The sequence below is a fragment of the Echinococcus granulosus genome, assembly GCF_000524195.1.
Source record: "Echinococcus granulosus chromosome Unknown EG_S00177, whole genome shotgun sequence".
NCBI lineage: Eukaryota > Metazoa > Platyhelminthes > Cestoda > Cyclophyllidea > Taeniidae > Echinococcus > Echinococcus granulosus.
Genome location: NW_020170557.1, coordinates 93,383 through 117,505, shown reverse-complemented (window position 1 = coordinate 117,505; position 24,123 = coordinate 93,383). Strand labels below are relative to the sequence as shown.

General features: G+C 39.8%; 2 protein-coding genes across 2 annotated transcripts in view; one reads left to right on the top strand and one right to left on the bottom strand. All coding sequences in view use genetic code 11, as the record gives it.

Moving 5' to 3' along the window:
* Nucleotides 1-12,540: 12,540 nt before the first annotated feature.
* EGR_09943 (hypothetical protein) lies at nucleotides 12,541-17,876 on the top strand (the record flags this gene model as incomplete). The annotated part of the gene is made up of 2 exons (XM_024499192.1): nucleotides 12,541-12,622; nucleotides 17,752-17,876. The coding sequence occupies 2 exons, from the start codon at nucleotides 12,541-12,543 to the stop codon at nucleotides 17,874-17,876; spliced, it is 207 nt and encodes a 68-aa protein (XP_024346398.1).
* Nucleotides 17,877-20,694: 2,818 nt separating this feature from the next.
* Nucleotides 20,695-24,123, bottom strand: part of EGR_09942 (hypothetical protein) — a gene marked incomplete at both ends in the record, with an annotated part of 9,128 nt that continues 5,699 nt past the window's right edge. Inside the window, 3 exons of the mRNA XM_024499191.1 lie at nucleotides 20,695-20,807; nucleotides 20,873-21,035; nucleotides 21,109-21,252. Coding sequence (XP_024346397.1) covers nucleotides 20,695-20,807; nucleotides 20,873-21,035; nucleotides 21,109-21,252 — 420 coding nt within the window. The remainder of the gene's footprint in view (nucleotides 20,808-20,872; nucleotides 21,036-21,108; nucleotides 21,253-24,123) is intronic.

Here is a 24,123-nt window from a genome sequence, read left to right as displayed (position 1 = left end):
AGCACCACTGAACTGTAACAGGGCAGTTGATAATGGTACCTCAAATTATTCATGGACCAGTTGTGCAAAATTTTTCATCGCCCTACCGCGCCACGCTCGAAAGTACCTCGTGCAAGTGGCTATTCGTAGGTTGCCGACTTCGCTCCTCATCGTACACTGCCACTCACACACTGATTCACAGACACTCAGGCACATACAGTCACACCAGCTGGTACTGTCGGCCATCTTCGTGACTAGATGCGTCTAGAATTGAGACCAATGAAATACCCTCACTAGCGTATCTGCAGCATATAATCAGAAGTATTAACTTGACTCTAAAGCCTCCTCCGCTTTACGTGGTACTCATATACACTATTGAGGCTGACTTACATATTCCTTGGTAAGTTAGAAAGCACTTTCGTGATTTTCCCTCACTTCATTCGTCCACAATTAAATAAATCGGAGCTGGATGACTTCATGCCAGTGATTTTAAATGAAGTAGATTGGCTGGAATTACGTTCACTGCTATAGGTCTGGTCAGGGAACACATGCCACCACTGCTCCCTTGAAGCTCCGAATCTTATACGCAAGTTCCAATGTACCTGCGTGATCTGTAAATGTACTTCGGTTGGGGAAAAGTTTAGCTTTATGTGAAAGCAACCTCATACTGAAATAACGTAAAACAGTTGTCGTAGGAAAGACTCACGAGGATCAAACACCTCTCAATCTTGCTGAAAGTCCTATATTTTGCGGTATGCTGCCTGTCGCTGAGAAAGGCATGTAGACGTGCATCCACAGTCTGCCCATTTCTAGCCTCTTAAATAACTAGTGTTTCCATGTTATCGGGGCATGTGGTCACAAAATTCTATGTGCTGTTGTGTTTATCAGCATACCCCTTTTATCTGCTTACCCACCAATCCATCATTTATTCATTCTTTACTGTCAGATCCATTTTTTAAACAGCAGTATATAGCATGAATGTACATCAGTCCATTAATTCCGCATCATGCAGCTCACCACTCCACACAATTTTCCATCAAGTTACAGATTAACATATGCACCCATTATGACTTCTTTGTCCTAATTTTAGCACACATCGACTGAGTGTGAAAATCTAATGGATGATATTTTGTGTGACAAAATTGACGTTCATGAAGAAGCTATTGCCTCCGAGCATCCAAACACCATTTTAGGAAACGATCTAACAAATTGTGTTCAAGTAAGAGGATTAATTTAAACAGGGTTCACTAAAGGGTAAGCTCCGTATATGAAAGATACTTACTTCCCCTTTCAGTGACTGACTGACTGGCTGACTGACTAACCAACCACAGTGTCTAGCAAAACCCATCTCAGTTGATTAGTCTGCAGTCACTTGATCAGGAGCTTAGTGGAGCTAGCATTGCAATGATTTATGAAAATTATTTGGCAGTTCATAGCATGTCTGCACTGCTTTATTGATCCTATTTGTAGCATGATTTGATGTCGCTCAAGCATTACTTACTTGCCGCGAGTAGCAGTTTCAAGAGAGCATGATCAAAGTTAGAGGGAGTGATTAACTTGGATGGGGTAATCTGATCGATTAGGGTCAATAATATATGCATAAAAATATTAATGCAAATACCATTTTGATGCAAATGTGGAAGTCAAAAATTTTAGTATTTGCGTAGTCCATTGGAGCAAATAAAGGGGTTAGCACCATTGACTTACTTCGCGGAAAGTGTGAGTAGTAGTAATGCTTCCACCAATAACTGACCAATTTGTACAAATCATTCGAAACAATCCAATGTATGCGTAGACACCTCGATAAGATATTGATGGTCTCCGCATCCTTCTATGACTTCCGTAGTGTTTTTTTGCACGAGTCGCTTTGTACCTTTTCCTCTTCATTTTCTCTAAGGACTCTGCACTTCTAAGAAAGTGCAGATGATGACATTGTGCCTGACTAAATAATACTAGCGCGTTTCTGTTCAGACACTGGACGGAAGAGAATTCATCCTGGTCGTGTGTCATCGGTAATCGGCAGGGCATCTTCAGTCTTGCCCTCCTAAAGAATACACAAAGAATTATGCTACTAATAATTAGTGAGCAGGCAGGATTTTAAAATAGGCAACAGAGCGGGCCCCTTGTTCTACGCCCACGTTGCAGTTAGCGCATCAAGTCGGCTGCAAGTTTACGATCAGCACATTTACCTAGTCCGGCATCTTCATCAATGTCTGCGAGGCTATAGTGAGTATACTTGGAGAAGTCGCGTCAGGGCACCTCCAAAAACCGATAAGCATTGCATTCGTTACTGCCGCCTCGTCGTCTAGACACACTTAGTAGTGGTAGGGTTGGCACCTTAAAGGTACATTCCGAATCTCTTCTCGACACATTTTGACCATCCTGCTAAAAGAACGTAGGCATTAAATTAATTGTGGGAATGTTTTGTGAAAATACAGAGGCAATGCAAATAAAACGAGCCACTGTTACTAAGTCTTCTGTAGTGTGTCAAAGAGGCGGTAAATTTACTTGAGGAATAGTTTAATTACCCCAAAAAGGAAGGGAGTTGAAAAATACAAAGTCTGAGAAACCACTTACAAACTCCTTTCTAGTTCCTTAAGATTCTGCAGCGGGGTTTGCCAGACGCCAAGTTATTTTCTTGACCAGAAGCCGCTCAGTCTTAGGTTCCTTAGTAACTTTGTAGTGTGCATATTCTAAGGCTTAAAGGCTGCCCAATGTATCCGTTTGAAGCTGCGGGAACACAGAAGACGAGCCATGAAGAACAAGGCTGATGAATGGATTTGAAGAACTGCTTTTTGTGTCTTGCACGTATCTACCAAGTTAGGAAAATAAATACGCATAATGGTATAGGCACGGCAATTTTATGTCCAGGCATTAAAGTTCAATTATCAAATAAACAGAAACTTGGTAATAAGTAAAGACGTAGCAAGATTGCATAAACTAGGACCTACGATAGTCGCATTAGTTACCAGCTCCGCGTATTGACTAAGCAGGCTATTAATGACCACTCAAGGAGCAGAAACTGATTAAAACTGATGTCGGTGAAAGTCTAGCCATTGAGGGTCACCAGTGTTACGAGGACATTGCTGCCATATGGTAAAACAGATTGCAAACTTCAGTAAAAAAACAATAAATGGAACTTTGGCAAAACATTGAAGGAAGCTGAAAAATTCAAAGAATGCATCTGGGTGTTGCCTGGTTGTAGCATTGGATGGGGCGGCAAAAAGATGCAAGTAAGCTGTTTGGGCAAAATGTAAGATGTATTTATGTACTGAGATCTAGCAGCTATCTAAACACGCCTACTTATTCTGCACATAATCCTGTCAGCAGGTAAAATGTAAGAGTCGAAGCAGCTTGTCAATTTTGCTAATGGACTATCATTGGTAATAACAAAATCGCGTCTTTTTAATAAAATTTCAGTCAAAAGCGAGGCATTATATCCGGTGTGTGTGTAGGTTCGTGTCTGTCTCATGCCTTTACTAATTCTTTTTTAATCGTTCTATAAAAAGCTCCTTGGTTTTACTCATGGGCTGTTTATAACGTTCATGTACGAGCCTTAAACGGCTTGTCTTTCCTTAAAGCACGCTTTAAATGCTTGTGTCGCTCATGTTACTCAGTTTCTAACACCCCTCTATATGAAAGTGAATGATGAATGAGTGGCGCTTATGTATCTGAGTGACATATTTCCCGTCTTATCTAGTAACATCGCGAATTTCTGTTTTGGTTTAAGGCGACGGTGAGCACTTACAACTCGCCTACACACACTCCTCCAGATTAAAACCCCGGTGCAGCCGGTGATGAGGAATACCAAGTGGCAGGCGAGCCCTTTGAGGTTGTAGAGGCTTCTTAAATAGCGGCGACTCATTTTTCACCCCTTTGACTTTTGATTGTATTTTATTCTATTCATACTGCATTAGTAAATATTTGGCTACTAATAGTTGTGCTCAATTTTTATCTACCTGTATGTTAATCGAATTTTACTGAACCTAACTAAAATCTACCTCCGATGGCGAAAGTGAGATGCAAGAAACTGTCCCTATTAAGGATAGCTCCAAGCTAGTGCTAAAAAAACATAAGAGTATGATTCAAAACCTTTTGCTTTTGCACAGTTTTTGTTGCTTGACTGCAAAAATAATTGATTTCTTGAGCTCACAGCTGTGGAAATTTTTTCAGTCATCCATCACTTTCTATTGATTAAAAAAGGGTGCTTTAAAGTTTTCCTGTGGCTAGAGGATTCATTCAAAATGTAGCCGTAGAGGACGTAGTGTATCTCTGCAATTAGTTGCAAGCTAAGCGGCATATAAAGGAAGAGATGATTTCTGATGGATGACTTTGGCACTTGCCTAAACCATTGGTTTATGCATCCTCCTACCCCTGGAATTGGACGCTGCTAGTCTTTAGAATTTGTTTGTGCGGAAGTTGAAATTCACCACACATCGCCATCTACCAACACCACCACGTTAGCTAAGTGGGATAAGCCACTCCGGAACTGATTCGCAATATAAAATAATGAAGAATGCATACTGCTCTAAACTTATTTTAAGCAAAGATTTCTAAAGGATGGCTTTTTTATGAAAAACTTGGTTATTTGCATTTGCAATTACACTTGAGTGTTCCAGCTCTATAAGTGTTAAGATGAGATGCTCTCTGGGACTATGAGTACTTCTACTCAGATTAGTTAGTGTTAGCAATATTGACATGATGTTTTAAATCTGTCTGTATCTACCATTGGTAGAAGGCTACTTGTCTGTGGCCGACTGGACATCACGAATTACAGATGTCCTGCTGCAATGCAAAAGAAAATTTCTTCACGTCCCACCTAATTATGTAAAATTGAGGCTTCTCTTCTGCCCATGTTGTCTGTGATAATTTTAGCATCACTTCAGTCTTGGGCATCACGTCAAACAGAAGCATTTTGAGAAGGGATACTAATTACTTTTATTAGGTAAAATAAATTAGGCACATTTTTGGCTGGTTTTGTTTCCATACTTTTAACAAAATTATTTGTAAATATTCCACTGATGATATGTGTCCTTCTTTTTGCAGTCTGAAGCTATTCTTTGAGACGTAAACATGTTTCCCTGAAGCTTACTTTTGTTCCATTTACTTTAAGAATCAATTCAGTATATGTGTCGAGCCTGCCAAACATGCTTCTCCTGCTTCATTTGTGTTAATTACTGCACAGCTATGTTTCATTCAGGCAATCCATCACTAGCCATCATGTTTTATTAAATACCTAATGTTTTACATTAAAGGAGAGAAAACCGCGCTCTCATTTCCTAACCGCACCTCCGTTAGCTTATGGATTATATTAGTATTTTAGGGCAGAGTGAGTAATGCTCAAGATAATGGAAAATTTTAGCAAAATATGGAACCCTAAATTTGTTCTTCCTCTCAAGGCCTTTAAAACTTATATGCATATTTTAAAGCACAAGCTTGTCTGCGTAACTAAAGGCAAACAGTTTCGTTCTTGTTGCACCTCTATATAGATTAGATTTTGCATAAAGTTCACTTTAGCTTAGATGACTGCTGATGGCCCTGTTCGCCAGTTATGCGACGATCATCAGTGCATTTGTGCACTTCCATTAGAATACAGATTGAGTAATTTCGCACAAAGGCAAATGTTTTAAAAACCTTTTTGCTTTGCTGATATTTTGAGCAGGGCATGAAACTTCGATGTAATACTAATCTAGTAGTGCTGACAAATGTAAAAACAATACATGTAATTTTTATTGAAATTTACGAAAGCATGGCACCTTGATTCATCCCGAAGCTGCACCATACCACATGGTTGTAAAGGAGATTAAATTGCAGAACCACATAAGAGAAATGCTAATATCACCTAGATATCGACGGAGTCTATTAAACTAGGCTAATCAGGCTTATAGTTGATCCTAAATAGATATGGTATTCAGCCATGCGCTGAACCTAATGGCTCTTTACTCTCAGCATTTTTCACTTCTGTTCGGTGGCATTGCTAATGAGATATACTCGTTTATGCATTTTGCCGTAGAAGTGGACTCTATATCTACTGACAGCCACAAAGGCTGCATTTAAACAAGTTAATATAAGTAAATGCGCCAGATTTAAATTCTCTAAGGACATTCCACCTCGCGATTGGTATTGGCCCTTGAGGGAGGTAGGTACCAGCCTTATACCTTTTGCTTACACAACACCCCGATATGTGATATCTCTCCTTAAGGCATGATCTTGTAATTACCCTATTGTGTGCTCCGCAGGATTGAAGAAACTCGTGTTATAACAAGCAATTTTGATTGGATTTTGTAGTGCTCCTAATCTCAGTGGATTGCAACGTCCTTACCTAGTCTTTGCCATAACCCATCACGAACTCACTTTCTTTGGAGCCAGTTCCAGCTAGATTTGATAACATTCCCTTCACTATTCTGCTACCTGCATTGAAGTTATCTAAGGCAGCCAAAGATGGAACAGATTATTTCAATAAAGGATTATAAAATAAGCAAGCACTTCTCAATTACTCTCGTCTACAATAACTGAATTTCAATATGGGGCCTCAAAACACGCACTTCGAAGACAACTCTAATCATATTATCCGCTGTCAGGGCAGTCACGATAGCACGCTTAATACCTGCCTAAAGTGAATAAAACTCATACCATGTTTTTTTGTTATCCTTCGTACATATTGGTGGGTACCGCAAATCTGGTGCTAGTAGTTAGCATAATGTGACCGTGCTGAGATAAGGCATAGTGCCAGATCGTTGTAGCCTAGTTAAAATATAATAAAAATGGGCTTTTTTAGCAATTAAAGAAGAAAAGTTTTGAAGGGAAAAATTAAATTCGAAAAACATGATTAGTAGATAATCCCAGTTTACTCCCAATTTGTGACCATCTACTAATGCAGGGATGCTTAATTTTGAAAATTCATACTGTTCGAAGAATCGCTTAGGGAATCTGGAAACAAAAACAAAGGGTAAGGAGGAAGGCCTATTTAGTCTTCAGATATAGTACTTGTAGCAATCGTCCGTGTTAGTGTTATTGGCACAAACAGGCCTCGAAAATACGGGAGAAATAGGGACATGAAGGCGAAAAGAAGATGCTAGATTTCTGGGAAAGAGGACACTAATAGCGTTTGCTACATGCAGACTTATTTGACTTTTGCTGCTTCAGGCTCTAAAATTATTTATGTACAACTTTGGTAACGTCTGCTCATTCAGTAAAAGATTTGGTTCCAATGTGCGAATTCATTCGTGTAAATTATTATTTTAACTATGGGTAAATAAACGGAAAGATATAGGAACGGATAAATAATAGATGGGTTGTTATGTGATAGAATGATAAAAGAATACAAGACGTATAGATTTAGGTAAGGTAAGCGTTATTTGGCCTTTAGAATGTGTACTTCACACATGTTTACCTGGCCAACTCATCGTACATTTCATTCCGCAGATACTTTGGTAGTCAGATCTCTGTGCCCTCTTGCATCGTTTGCTTTGCCACCACAGTGCCTACATGACAGCAGGTGTTCCCTGCTCCACTCTTTTGCAAGCTTTTATTTGCGCTTCCTACGCTTGATCATTTAGCAGTGTTGATCTCTCGTCCAGTCTTTCAGGCTCGACTCAGATTGTGCACAGATATTCCTTCAGCTTGCAACTAATCGCTTTAATGCCATTGTCAATTCAGTACTGTAAGTTAGTGAGATGGGATCCATTTTGACCTCGCATCTTATTTTTAGCCATCTCTCTGCCACATACCAACAGCCTCTGATTTCTTGCATGCCTTTATCCATCCACTGATATAGCCATCTGCTTCGAGCCCGTAAAATGATTGACTCATTTTAATTTCTGGCAGCTGGACAGGGCCAAATTTTGCCTGTGTAAACACTTGTTTTGTGCAGTGACACTGCTCACATATACTTTCATAGGTAGATTTAGCGATTAATAAAACACAAATCACATCTGTTTTATTTATCTTTGCACTTTCCATTCAGCAATTTGATGTTAACGGAAACATTTTTGATCTGGTCCTGAAATCTGATAAACAAGTGGCCTCTCATTAAGAGTGACACATCATAGACGGAGGTACTTTGTTTCATTATGCTGCATGTTTGATATCACTATAGCTGAGATGGATTAGGTTCACCTTGATATATGGCATGTCTCCTCATTAATGTATGCTTGATAACATCCACACTATGGTCCCAAATGTCTCTTGTAAGAACAGGAAATCAAATTGTTAAACTTTCTAAACAGCTTTTCTAGATTCACTACACATCTGGAGTCTGCATTTTAGACATCCTTCTGTAGATGTGCAGCATGTGCCACGAGCCAATAGAAAGCAAGCTCTAAGTTGGCTGGCTTACACAAAACCGGTCACAGTGATGTTCCCAGTGCTTGAATTCACAGTTAAGTAGCGCTGGAGTAGGTAACGCGACTTAGTCAAGAGATGCAATTTTAAAAGTGAGACATTAGTGAGTTCGTTTGACTTGAATCCTACTTTAATGAACATTGAACAGTCAAAATCACTCGTGGCGACAAAAAAATACAAACACGTACACATTGGAGCAAAACAACGCCGAATTTCAGTGTGCTCTTCCAGCACGCCACAACTTCGTGCGTCTATTCGAGCGGAAAATAAATTACCATTTCTAGGGAATCTGTTAGAAGTCTTGCGAGTCCACTGCTCTCCAGTCTTTGTGCTGCACAGATCAAGACGTTTTGATCTGCAAGAGCTCCTGTCAAATGCTGGTTTTCTCAGTGTAAAGGAGAGTAGGTTTGATCGACGACTGGTTATTTGTGATCTGTGGCTCCTTCTCGCCATGTACGTTAATGAATTAGACTCCAAACTAAGCAGCATGTATCTGTGTGATTCAAGCCATACCATACCATTAATCACACGTGTAGTATGATTTTACGGACCAAAACAATATAAGTGGGCGGAAACTATCGATTCCTCGTCTATAAGATACCTGGAGTATGTATTTGAGCAGAACACTTAACGATGGTGGTTGTGCATAGTATCAGCAATTTTATAACTCGTATTGCATATAGACAGCCCACTGCGGTAATTTGCCCGTAAAGGTAGTTCAAGAACAGACCGTTAGGCAAACGCCCCTATCTTTGTAATGGATTTCTTCAAAGCTAGCAATGTTTATAAAGAGCTTACATAAAAGTGGAGTCGTTTTACAGAATAGTCGATTTTATTGCTCATGTAGTAGTCTTGTCTTTACCCTGAGCGTAGACTGCCTCATAGCCAGTAAAAGTGAACCATTGATAGACCGAAGCCTTCATGTCGCCATGATGATCGTAGAGAGCATGGCTGATCACGGTGCAAGGGTTAAACTACGGACAGGCACTACAATTGCCACTATTAAAGCAACTCTGGTAAGAAATGAACGCTGAGTTAGCCAGGCAAATATAGGTGTGAAGTTAACATTTCAAGGGCCAGATAACCTTCACTCTACGCATTTTGTGCTTGCGGGTGGTTGAGAGCTCGGTGTACTGGTCTCTCGGCTATGGTCTTTATTCGTTGCCTCATCGCCTTCCCAAAGTACAACCACCCATATTTATGACAGTCGGCAGAGCGAATTTAGCTCTCGAAATAACTTGTATTGTTCTAGGCCTTATCGACAGCGTTTTGGTCTTTATAGTATTCATTGTAAAGTGCTACTTGTAGGGGTAAGTAGGTGGATTTATGAATGGGTGAATGAATGGATTAGGAGATGGATGTGCGAACAATCTGAGCATTTCGTTGCATTGAACAGACTTATTTCATCTTACGTGGGTGTCTAGTGGCATCAGTGTCTCAAGAGATGATATTGTAAATTTGGTTGATCTCCCTATATGCAATTATTGTAATAAGTCTGACTGTAAGAGACGGTTCTTCTTGAGAGTGGGAAGTAAGCCCTTCCCTTTTACCTACCATATTGCAGTGTGATGCAAATATATGATGCTATTTGCGAACCATTAAAGAGTTAATATTTATTTACTCAGCAGGTCAGATTTTTTTGTGGAAATGGTTTCAGCATTGTCAATTTCAGTGCAGCCTACCGTAAACGCATCATGGCATGGAGGAAGATAATGATGAAATGAATAATAATCAAAATTATTTCACGCAGTATTTCCTGTTCATTTCAAAAAATGTACCATGGAGATAAGCTTCAGTGCATTTGTGCCGCATTTGTAATGAACGATCACGCCTTCAGCTCATTACACTAAACGCAGACTTGGCATCCTAAAGATGCAAACAGTGCTGTTCACTCCTGCCAATGCACCGAATGTCATGTAAAAAGCCTCAAGAGGTGCTGTTCTAAATGGACCCAATATAAAATCCTCAAACATGGAAAGATCGATTAGGATCAGATCAAGCAGACATTGGAGAAGTTTCCAACTGCTAGAGACGTAGAGGATGAATGCGAAAGTGCCCAACTAAGCACCAGTCTCAAATAGACGAAAAAAGGCGTTAGAACTGAACTTACCTAACGCCATAAATCGCAAAAAGTCATTTTAGGGGGCATTTTTAATAGGCTGTGAATCTTCTGAGCATCTCATACCCATTGAAAGCACTTTTCTTTTTTTACATACACGTAAGTCATTTAATTCAGGTATGCTATTTCAAGAAATCTTGACGAGTTTTAGAATTAAAAGCCGCTTGCAATTGTAAACTAGATGGACTTTGTCAAAAGGTACGTGGCTTGCATCTGTCAAATGAAAGTTACGTCTAAATTGATAGTGTGTTGTGACCAGATTTGCATGCATCTATCTCCCTTTTTAACATAGAATAGTCAAAATCAAACTAAAATATTTCTACAAGGAAGTGGAGAAGAGAACAATAGAGGGTAGATGGGGGTAGGGGATGTAGGGGAAATGAAGGAAAGCGCAGAGGCGTAGGATGAGTTTAAATGGGCCTGCGACCCCGAGCCTTCCTCATCCGTCACCACCAATTGTAATAACGCGGCCTGACGTAGCATAACCTCGATGGTCTGACGGAACCGAAGGTTTCTACGTAGGGTAATCGCTGGCGTTATTCCACTTTTCAGGTCCCACCTTTTAGCGTGTATCTACTCATTGCATCCCTTCCCTCTTCCTCCGAAATGCCAACGATTTTCGTCTCTAAATTCCTCACCCCACATCTCTCATTCTTTCATTCACCTATTCAGTTTTGCGTTCTTTCATTGCTGCATGCTTTACTTCTTTCTATCCATTCTACCCCACCTTCTTGCCACCGCATACAGAAACATGTTAAAGTAGTTTCATTTTCTCCCCTACCTCCCTGTCCTACTCCATTCCTGGTCCTCAACGCCATATTCACACTCTTTATTATGCAAATGCCAGCAGAAGTGGTGGAGGCGAATGCAGTGAAGAATGCGCATGGGAAGTAATTTGAAGAACTGCATGGCACGAGTATGATTGCAACTGCACTGATGGTGAAGCATACAATAGCGTAGCGAGTATAACGAAGTGAAGATGCTGCAGTGCAACCAACATGGCTGCCTACTCAGAAGTCGCTGCCTGATGAACTTTACTGACAAACATGCTATGCTATGTGATAGAATACATTGGGAATCGATACGATAGGAGAGGTGACGACATGAGGGTAGAGAATGGGAGAAGGGAAGAAGAAGGAAGATTGCAAAGTAGGTACAAGGGTACAAGCGTAGGATGCGTAAAATGTGGGTCAGCAACCCCAAGTGTTCCACGACTGACATCCACGCATACACTTCAAAGGCCCGACGTAGACTTATCTAGCCCCTTTAGTTCGCATATTTCATTCTGCACCTTTTTAGGCCAATGCAATATTGCATTACATCTCCCTGCCACCGAACACCCCTATTTGAACCTTATCGACTCTCATAAACTCGAGCTTCTTTTCATTCCTTGGTCTCAACCTTTCCGTTTTATACACATGCAAAAAAATATAGGCCATTAAATAGTTGGTGTTTAAAATGGAATTAAATAAAACTTTCTCTTGCAAGTCTCTAAATTTATTGGTTAGGATTTAACATTGAGCCATATTTAGATTTCCGTCTGCGTAACATGTTTAATCTCTTAGTCCTTCCATACCGCACTACGTTTCCTTGGAGCGAGTAGACTAGTTGAGAAAGAGCATTCTTTATTAGTTTCAAGGAGGTAAAGTAAAATAAATCATCTACTACCATGCAAGGAATACGTAAAAACGCATTTTGAGTATTAGCTTGACAAAATTATGATTTAGACGTTTTTTTTAAGAATGATTTTGAACACTGACTTTAGAAAATGCTTCAATTAATAAATACGATATTCGTTAATGTAAATTAGGTGCTCACATGGCTAATAAATTGCATCCTTCACTGTTCAACACACTTCGTGAAACAGAATATCTAGTCAAATACGTTTTAAATACAATCACTGCAGCTGCATTCTACAGAGGCAGGTGCATTTAATCTCATGTTTAATTATACGATAACAAAGATTACCACCAACCGTATCTCTGTCTCATCGAAGGCTTCACCTTACACAGCGTATTAATGGACATCCGATGCAGTCCAATTCAATGCAAGGCGATGTTATACGACACGTGCAGAAATCTTGGCACAAAATGTCAGTAATGGGAGGTGGTATGAAGTACAGTGGGTCAGCCACTTTGAGCGCTCCCCAACCCAAACACTCTGGTGTGTGGATGCCGACAGGTAAGAGTTCTGCACTTACATAAATAACCCGTTTATCTGAAGACTCAAAGTTTGTATTTGCGCAACGGAACTACACTTTAGGATTCCAATTATTAATATTTGAGCATCTCCTTGAGAGGAGAAAGGAGGGTGGAGGATGTAGGTGAAACGATGAGAAGTGTAGTGGCGTAGGATGCTTTAATTGGGCCAGCGACTCCGAGTGTTCCTCATCCGTCACCCATTTGTGTACTAGCCCGGCCCGACGTAACACAACCTCGTTGGTGTGACGGGAACCAGAGGTTTCTGCGTAGTGTAGTTGCTGGCGTTGTTTCGCTTTTGATGTCCCACCAGCATGCACTCTTCCTAACAAAGTGCTTATTGCATCACTTCACTGTTTCTCCTAACTGTTCACGGTTTTCATCTCTAAATTCCTCAAACCATATCAGTTATTCGTTGATTCATTCAATCAGCTTAGCATTCTTTCATTGCTTTATCTTTACAATCTTTTTAAACCCATCCATCACACCGCGTGTTCTTGCCATCGCATGCGAACAGGCGTTAAAGTAGTCAGAACCAGTTTTCTATCCTCTACTCTCACTCCATTCCTGGCCCTCAATGTCACACTCACTCAGCATAATAAAAACATTAACAGGTGCGACGAAAGTGAATGTAGTGTGGAATACACATAGAATGGAAATGGCAGAGCTGCATGGCACAAGGGTGAATCCAAAGGCGCAGACGTTGAAGCCTACAACAGCATGGAGAATATGGCGAAGAGAAGTAGTAGCAGTGCCGCTAACATGGCTGCCTCCTCGAAAGAGCAACTACGTTAAAACATTATACTTTATCTCCAAAATTTTAAACTTCAACACATTAAAAAGTTAGCCAAAGCTGCGGCGCTTCAGTTTGGGGCCTGGACAGCTGCTTTAGGTGTATATTAATGCAATTTCACTCATATATTTCTTGATTTGTCAATTTCCTTCCATTTAAAATAATTTTTACACTGCTCTGTGGACAGTGAATAGTGGGTCGATAAATGGGCATTAGGTACTTTCGTCTTTTAATGTATGAGATTAGGTAATTTAATAACCTCATCAAAGTCAGTGCTTAAGCGACGGAGGTAAGTGCAACTTCTAACAAGACCGTGATTTTACGCAAAAATCTGTCCACTGAGCCTCGCTAACAGTGCAAATGCCAGTCAGAGAACAGAGCTCTCGCACGTCATCGCCAATGCTAAGCTAATTCAAAAATAAATAACAGATTCCAAATCACACTTGCGATTATATCTGTTACTCTTTAGCACGGCATCCCCTCTCACATGATCGTGTTGTCCGGACTGCATGCTAGTGATCAGAAACCAATTGTATAATTGGATGAAATAATCGGGGCTTTGGACTTTGGGATCAAAGGCGTGTTGTTAAGGAACACAAGCATGAAGGAGTGCAAATTTCGCAAACGGTGTTAAAATAGGCAACTTGTTTTAATTTTAAGTAAGTAAATCACAGGTTGTATCCACAGCTGCTAAGAGACCCAAGACAAATCTATTCTAGGTTAAATATATTTAGTACAAATAAACGCACCATTTCGGCAGCTGATGCTAGGGCCACTGATTGTTATAGATAGTTTAAAATTCCTTTATTTATGTGTGCATTTTACATAGGCCTTGCAATCTCGAAAGTAATGAATTCTCTGAAGATTTTTTTGGTGTTTGAAGCAGATTGATGATGTGTAAAAGGCTCCCAATAAGTGAACAGAATTTCCCCCAAAATGTTTAGTTTTTGTCAGTTCCACCCTTTAATCATTACATTATTTCTTCAATTTGTAAGTCTTGCGGGTTAAGAAAAAGGAGACGTGCACCGGTCTCCGGTAAACTACGGTATCCTTCAAACCCCTTCATTTTAATTAATTGACTGAGTATAGGCTAGTTACACCAACAGGTATGAAATAAAACCATCTGCTATTTGACGGTAAACCCGCAACTATATTGACTTATATTTTTAGTGCTTTTGGCCTTGGGATTGTGTTGTTATTGTAAAATGCCTAAAGAGCATTTGTTGAATCGCTGAAAACAGGAAGCCGCAGCCTCGAATGCTGCTGCCACTCAGACGTCACCTGACTTGTGTATAGGCTGCTACCGACTTTAGTACCCCTAGTAATAGGCTTTGCCTGACAATTATTCGGGATGGTCTCATTTAGTGTATTGCTTCCGAATGATCCATTTATGTCCTTACCTATTTGTCTTTATTAATTTCCCACACAGTCCTTCCATGGGGATGGGATGAACGGCAAAAGTAAATGCATGCCACCCGCATCTAAATGCAGAAGTCATTAACTAAACCATGACCTTAAGGGTTGTTTATTCGCAACAGTGCCACCAAACAACTGCAAAAGTCCACTGACAATGCTTATGACACCGTTTCATCTTCTAAACAATATAACACAGGAATTCAATTTTGCGTATGTAATGCCATCCAATAGGTAGGGAGGAAATGGGTGCTCTGAGAGCCCACCCACAAAATTAAACAGCAGTCAAGTAAACATAGCCGCAACCGAATAAGCTTGTCCTGAGTCAAACTAAAAAGCTTAGGCTCGGATTTTGGAAAAATTAGTCTCAAAGCAGTTTATGGCTAAAAATATTGATGTGAGCACAGCTCTAGTATCCTAATGAGTCTGATAGCTACCCTAAGTAAATGCAAATACCCTTTTTTAAAAAAACGGGTAAAATTTACTCTGCTACACTGAATTGGATTCTTCACATTGACAAGGGGGTAAATAATAATCCCCTTTGTTAGCACGCCCTGTCTCACCCTATTCCTCAGTCTGGTCTAGCCAAATAGACGTTTTTAAAAGGAGGAAGGAAAGTACAGTTTACTGGAATAAGTGATTGCTTTTTGGGACAACATTAGCTGCCATTATAATTAATGACATATCAGGTCCGGACCAACACTTTCGATTCCGGTCGCTTAAGTGGTGGGTTCCAACACCAAGTCTCACAAATAGCAATGCTGCTGATTTTAAAAGTTTACTTCTTAGATAATTTGTCTGGTAATTTTATAAATGCCTTTAAAATAAAATTTGCGAATTTATGAGACATTTTGAAGGTTGATTGGCCATATCTGTGTGACACCCAAGGTAAGCTTAATAACAATGCTAATGCCTAAGTAGTGATGTAATTTTCTGCTTGACCCTTGGTTATGGTTGGCGGGCCACTTAGGGCTCCTCCAGGCGACCTGTCCTCTAAACCGTGCTAGTAACCTTCAAGCGGTTCTAATGATCGACAATGCATACGCTTTCGGAGTATTATTTCTTCTTTCCTAGCTTTTATGTCATAATTTAATTCGAAAAACATACGAATATAGCGTCTGCTGCAGTCCAAAATACTTTGAAATGCTTCAAAACAGAGAAGTAATCCTTGACGCTCGACGCTACACCAGTGCATATCACTAGACATGGCAAGTAAATGGTTAAATCCGATGGGACGGAAGTTGATACAATTAACAGCACCATAATAAAGATTTCAAGCGAATACTTTGTTTCTTGGGCAGCACAACATCGAGCGTTCATATAGTAAAAAAAGCACCAGTTTTTGTCCTTGAAACCACAGCAGCTCCCTTATTAATGACAAATCCAAAATGCGCACACTCATGCCTTACACTTAGCCATTTCTGATATGGTCTCCAGCCCGTTCTTTGGGGCTAATGATGTGGTTTTGTACAGGGCTTTTAAGTACGAACAACACTTGAATGCTGACATAAATGTAGTTTATACTGACACACGAATGAGTGGTTGGTGAACAAAATTCTATGAGCGCCAGGTATAAAAACCAAATTTTTTGTAGACAATGATCAAAAACCTGCTTTGACTTCTGGTTTGGAAGAGAGTATATGTATATCTGCTGCCTTTACACCAATTTGTCATCCATCCAAATATGTTCATTTTAACCGCTTAAGATAGGCCACTGCTACTATGCATCTGATTGGTCCGCGGGATGCAGCACACATCTGACTGGTCTTCACGACGTCGCACGCGTCCAACTGGTTTAGTATAGTAACATTTAGTTAACGAATTTGCCATCTAATGGCTTGGTTTTGGTATTTGAGGTTACTTTCTGGTGCAAAAATAAACCAATTAAAAAGGTGTCATTCATCTGTTGGCCTCTTTTAAATCTAACTTTTGTACACCTTAAAGATGATCTAAAATAGTTCTCAATTTCCTACAACATTGGGCCGCGGAGGGCTCCTCCGTACTTTTAAGTCTTTGCTTTCCCATTTAAGTATTTTTTCACCACCCTAATGGGACACCTTTTCTAACTCTGACGTTTCACTTTATTATTCAGCCGGTGGGAATCCCCTTTAAGCGAATAGGATGAATGAATGAGAGCTGCGTGACCACTCAGAATCCTCTGCCACTGACTTAAGTGACATCATTATTCTGTGCGTAGTAGAGGATATGATGCTCATACATCCTCAGGCCATTTGACACACGCTGATCAAATGCAATCAGTAATTGGCGTAAAGTGACAAGGTGCAAGAAAATGCATAAGCAGTGAAGCCAATGGTCCAGAGCATGCAAAGGGGCCTACGGGTAGTGTCTTCCATTCATTTAGTCACTTGAGGCTTGCAACATTGCACACCGCAGGCGTGACTTCACCTCTTCATTGCATTGACCCTAATACATTGTGGCTGCATAATTTAGTGTGTCTGTGACATCACCCTCGTGTAGCAGTCAAAGGTGGTGTGATGCAGAAGAGATAGTGAAGAGAAGGAAGTGGGCCTGAGGTGGCAATAGTGTTGTTTGGTAGGATCGGTCAAGTCATCTTGTACCAACTTACGCGCCTTCATTGCTATGGAGTGGTCCAACCCCCTAATTGACGTATGGCTACAGATTTGCAGGCGCATATCAGTCTCTAATAAACTTCAAATTTGCTCTCAGCATTCTAGTGTAAATCAATCCACTCATTCTGAATAACGTTTGAATGCGTCGTAGGCTTCCACTCCATCGAAAGAATAAAACAAGAGTAAACAGAAGATTGCCTGTGGAGAGGCCTACATAAGTCGCAAAGGATGATAGCTACATCGCAATAGGAATACTCCAATCTCTTTTCTAGTGCAATACTTAACCAGCCATTAGGCATTTTACATTTTCTGCAGAATCCCCACGTCTCACGTCCTCTATTATACTACTTCACTTTTGTGTGAAACAGCATCATCACGTCACCGACACATTGAGTCTACTCCGCCAGTTGGTGCTTGACCCTATGGGCAGTGAATATTAGACTTGAGGGGGTGAATAGTGCCAGCAACTACGCCACATGGAAACTTTTGGGTCCGTCACACCATCGAGGCTGTGCTACGTCGGACCGGGTTAGTACAATTGTGGGTGACGGATGAGGAACGCTCGTGGTCGCTGGTTCATATACGCGCATCCTAATCCCCTACCCTTCACCTCATTCCTCCTGCATTTTCTACCATGTGCTACCCCAATTCATGCAATTGATATCCATAATCAAAAGTTTTACTTTTCCTGTGATTCAAAACTAAATCTTTGCACTTTTTTTTTCCATGCGAATCCTCCTAGACTTTTCGCATTTCTTCTCTGCATTTTTGACCATTTTTAATAACTGCGTTCAATTTGTACCTTTCCTCTCGAGTATTTACAGTTTGTGATTTGATTGCAAGCATGTGTTTTTTTTCTCTGCTTTTAACATTTCAACTGTTTTTACTAATTTTAATCGCGCACTTGTGCGAATTGATTAGACTTTTAGTCCTTTTGGGTACACTTTTAACTTTATTGCCAACTTTTGATTTTTTAATAAAATGGTTCGACCGGTGTGTAAGCAGCCCGGTCTTGCCCCTCCGATTCAATTTAACAAGAAATTAGCTGCCTCTAATGAATCTTTTATTCAAGCAGCTATCAGCATCTAATATCGGGGAGCTATCGTGCTTTCATTAAGGAGCAGAAAATGTGTGCACATGGTCTCCTTTGTAGCTGCACTGGCAAAATGCTCTGCATTCGAGATCCGAATGTCGCAGCAATAATCATGGATCCACGCAAGTAATATTTACTTCACTGCCTTGCATTAATCATTTTACGACTAAAATCTATGAAAAGCAAATATCACCAGCGCTTATGGTGTTCCTCGTTAAAATACTTATTTTGCAATTACTAGCGAGTCTAATGTTCACTTAAGTTTCAACACTCGCCATTTAGAACAAATACGAAACTTAGCCTTATGCTATGGTCTCCGCTGCTTCAGCACACCCAATAACTCCCTTCAAAGATTCACTAAACCCTATTTTATTTAGGCTTTTCTGTATCAGTATCAGATTTCAAACATAAGGCGTTTCTTGGGACATACTGCTATGTAACATTTACAGAAGACGTGGCACTAAAGCACCTTGAAAACATTCATGCTTGAAATACGCCGTGGATGTAAACACACTATATTAATGCACTCTTTTTAAGTTCAATTCATATCTTTTTGATGCTAAACTTTAGAAACAGCTGGACCTGTGCACCACTGGGTTTATAACCTAATTTTATCTAGTCAATGTAAATCTACTATAATCAAAATTTGCCGCTGATGGGAATCATTATTTGACATGGAGGTGGGATAATTCCGCATTTACATTTTACCACCACTTCTTCCTTAATTTCCCTACTCATAATCTTTTATGTAGCTTCCATATTTTTTCGGCTTTAGCATAAGTCTACCATATTAGTGGAGATCAGAAGCTGTTAAAAATGCAAGAAAAACGTGTGTGTGTGTCCTTTTAGATAAGGACTGCAAATATACTAGCAATACATATTCTGGAGATATATGCTCATTCAAGTTGGTGTTACTTGACGGTGAGCTTTTTTTAAGGTGAAAATAACCTAATTTAAAGGATGTTGTCGAAGTATTAACTGTTCTCATAAAATCAGGAGTTCACATAATTTTCATTCAACATTGGGTGCTCAGAACATTGAGCACAGGAATGGAATGGAACGGGGAGATAAAGGAGATCTATACTCCGACATGTGGCGTTATTCTGAGACATTTAATGAAGATAAAGTGGATTTCGTCGAATCGCTTGTGTCTGAAAATTTGCTCCATCAGTTATCCTATTATTTTTTGGGCTGACTTCAAAGTAGGACGCAGCATTTCCAATAGACTTTCAATGAAAACTGCATATGCGATGGTGTTTGTAGTAAGATCAATGCGTGAGATGGAGTCTCTCATTGCTCCTTTAAAATATTAGAACTGTATTGATGACATAGACTTCAGTACTGATCGAACTAAACTAAGCACAACGCAATACAGAGACTAATTATTACAGATTTTTACCAATACGAGCAGATGGCAAAAGGGATAGTGGTGATCAGCTCCGATAGAGACAAAATGAAAAAAACTACACATACATTTTTTAAAATTTTGCTACTTACACTTAAATGGCTACACAGTGAATGGCGTGTAAATTATTTTAAGTACACCCGATTCTGACTAGTTAGAATTGCCTCTCCTCCTTGCACTGACTGCACGCATTTAATCCACATCAGCGGTCATTTCTGTGTCATTAAGGCATAATATGCGAAGTGGAATGCGTGAAATTTCGTAAACAACTAGTTTGTCAAATGCCTAATAAAATTTTAAGCAACTCTATAATATGCAAGTCTTGTCTGCGCACTTTGACCACGTGTCGTTTAGCATCGACAGCTTACGCACCTGAGGGACGAGGTTATATAGTACACTAATATGGAATACTCTTGCAACCAGTTGCAAGGCGACTTGAATAATGGATGACTTGTCTAGAGCTTGAATGTAAAATTGCAGCGATTCCCTCATTTACGTAAATTTTATGACCCTTTCATTGACAAGCTAATTAGTAGAGTAGGCAACCGACGGTTAAGGGAAAGCTATGACTGGAGGTATAGATGTTATTAGAGCAACAGGGTTCGCACCAACTTTGAGAAGTAATAAAAGGATCTGCTTCTCCAGTTCCTTCGAACATGTCTTGCAGCTTAATCCACAGTGACAAATACCGCAATATATTTCCATGGAACACTCGATTTGTCTGGAGTAAACTGCGTTTGCTTTTCATTCAACCCGATACTTAATTGGGATATCCAAAATGCATGTGATCAAAAAATTCAGGGCTCCATGTTTGCGATGAACTTAGAAAGGGTGGACGGCACCGCGATTGTGGTGGTACACTCAAGCACTTGCCTGTACTATTTGAAAAGCAAGACACGTTTTGTCTCCTGACTGCAATCAACTTGTACTTTACTTACAGCCACAAAGTCCAAATAATTGTAATGGTGCATGCAATGCTTCATATTCTTCTGTAAACATAGTAGAAATATAAAGCAGTTTGATTTGCATTTTTACGTAGATATTTGCTGGTTGAATATCACCCAGTTCATTACTTCTACTTAAAGCAATCAGCAAATTGCACTTTAAGAAAAGACCTTACAACTGGGATAAAATTGGAGTCTGGGCTCTGATCCGTTTCAACACGCATACATACATGAACATGCACAAGATAATTCAACCGCATCTCGCTACAATACGGCAAATTGCATCTCAAATAGCGTTGATAGCCAAAATTCGTATTAGTAAGTTTTAACAGCACTCTTTTATTTATTAATCTTCCTTTGAAAGTATTTCGGCACTAGGAATAAAGAAAACAAAGCAGTCTTTGTGTGTAGTGATTAAAAATGTGATGGAGATAATTTTATTTAAATCAACAAAGTGCATCTTAGTTGCACTTCAAGAAATAGACGTCCATTTACTTACTCGCTATCCTTGTTCTCCGTCTATGGCGGTTGAAAAGATAGTGGATGTACTATTGCTGTATTTAAACGCGATTTCCAAACCACGAAAGCATTGCATTAGCAGAAATTAAAAAAAATAAGTACAAAAATAAAATTGATTGTGTTAAGCTCATCCAGCTAATGCACATGTTGTCCACAAACCAATAAAATGTCCCTTCGCTCACTTTCCTCCTCCTCTTCCTTTAACGAATTAGAGGACAAGAATTTAGTGCCACACTTACCATGGTATAGCGAATAACCCCACAGCTACTTGGGTTCTCACGATGAGAGAAAATTTGGCTTTATGCTTAATATCTCTGGAAGGATGGGAATTTACACACTTACACCTACCACGTGGCAATCTCATTAGTCTTCAAATGGAAAAAAAGCATAGCCCCAAAAAGTGCCTCAGTCGATTAGAGTAAAATAAGCACGGCTTTTGGCATTTACTGACTGACTACTGAAGGTTGGTGCCTAAGGGAGGAATGGAAGCCAGGAAACGCCGTTGTGTGAAGGCGAAGGAGAAAAGAAGGGGTAAATAAGTGAAGAACTAATTCGAAGGGTAGGCAGAAAGGTAGAGGAGGGCCTATTCACCAGCAGCAAACTACGCACTTATAGACCTTTCCACTGAACTGTTTGCATCGTCATCAATGCCGTCTTCATCAAGTGCCTCGTTGTAGCTGTGACAGTGCACTTCTCATTATTTTATTTAACATGTCTACCCACGTCATGGCGTATGGCCTTAAAGAAAGTCTAAGGAAATATTGCATTTGGTTCAGTTACCTTACAAATTGCAAAACTGACAACGGTCAACTAGGAGAAATGGATTGCAAGAAGCTGTGGTATTTAGAAATACTGCAGAACATATCACTCAAAAATGTCCTAAACCAAATCCTTCTAATAGCATAGCTGAACTGAATTTAAAGTTAAGGGCGGGATCAGTTGTACAGACTGGCGAATACACTCCACAGGAGCCACTTCGTGCTCACTGTGCACATCCTAATAATCAAGCCTTGGAAACACCTTCAAAATTCATCGTGTGCTGACTTCTTTCCCCACCTGCCAACCTGAAGAAAGAGTAGCTGCCAAGCATGAACGGTCCTTTGCTATACCAACCGATTGGTACAAGTTTCTCTGAGGGTAGACTAACGACTAGTGTATTTTCTTGCAAGGCTTGGTGTGGTATGGAAGAGCTAAGAAATTGAACATGTTACCTAGTTAGGAATCCAGATATTGGTTTGCTGTCAAATGGGAGCCAATTAAGGTAGTGACCTATGGGGAAAGTTTACGTTGATTTCTTTTAAAAAATCAACGCTTTAATCCCCTAGATTTTACATTGCTGAAACTCCGAGTGAAGGATTTTTAGTTTTTCTGTTTAAATAAATAGGAAAGTAGACGTCTAGCTATGAAAAGTGTTGGTGGATATTTGAATTCGCTACGGATATTCATGTAAAAAATATGGAGCGTGTGGATGGGTAATATGTGTAGCAGGTTAATGTATTTGAAGGGAAACAAAGCAAAAGTGAGTCATTTGAGAGGCTAATTGTTGAGACTCCATTACACTCCCTCATTATCTCTCAATTTACTGCCAGAACAGATACACCGACTGGTACCTAAAAATATTTAAAGCTGCCAAAATAAAGATGACAGAACGTAATCCGACCATTACAAAGCCCCTTTAAGTGCCATTAAACGACATTTTTTCTTCCTCAAGAGTACGCTTCAGTTGACTTGCGTACCCTCACTGAACTTGCAACAACATACAACAGAAGTTTAATTGAGCATACCATCGGTAAGGTACAAACTTGTCGTTTAAGCAAACGTCATTGTTTTCCAAAGCCGTCGCAAACTCTGATTTTCTGTAGACTTCAGTAACCTCTAAACTTCCTCGTACTGCCGTAGCATAACGGGCATTCTTTTACTCAGTCTTTCCGTATAAGTGTCTGAAACCGGTGATTAAGGAATGAATAAAATGTAGGCATAAACTGAGGTTTACTACTGCTAAAGAATCCAATCTAAGTGCTTCCTTGAGCAAAATAACCACTAATTACCCCAAATTAATAAATATAGTAAATCTGCGATTGGTTTATCGCAATGTAGCACAGCAAGTCTTTTCCAAGGTAGCAAGAAGCCACAACATTAGGACAGAAAAGATATTACTATCATGCGGAGAGACTGAGCTACCACAGAAATGTTTCAAAAGTCACTTTAACGATCGAGATCCCAGTCAGTATCATTAATGATGCATATTTATTTGAGCCCTACGTCTGGTTTATAAAGGTGGATTCTAAATTTCATAATTTGAACTAAAAATGGTTATGACTAAGATGGGACTTTTTGACAAGTCTCTGATGGGAGGGTAATCTTAAATACTGTGTGCACAATTCATACCTCGTTGATACAAATGAAGTTAAGTGGGAGGGCGATGTGTAGAGTACTTGAAACGATAGCGTATTTAATGGACGATTTTCAGACCTCTGAAATAGGAATAAACCGTTGGCTTAGTACTTAGAACTAAGCTTAAACCAATAGCTACTACTGCTTTTCCATCTTCTATAAACAATGCGCGGCATAATACGACTTGAAATGAACAAACAAATTTTACCATAGCGAAGTTAAATATTGCGACCTCTCCACTCACTAGTTCCCATATTTCTCCAAGGGCTTTCATATCGCACCTAGAAAGACTATTTGCCTTGCACAGGTTTGCTTGCTAAAATAAACTACAC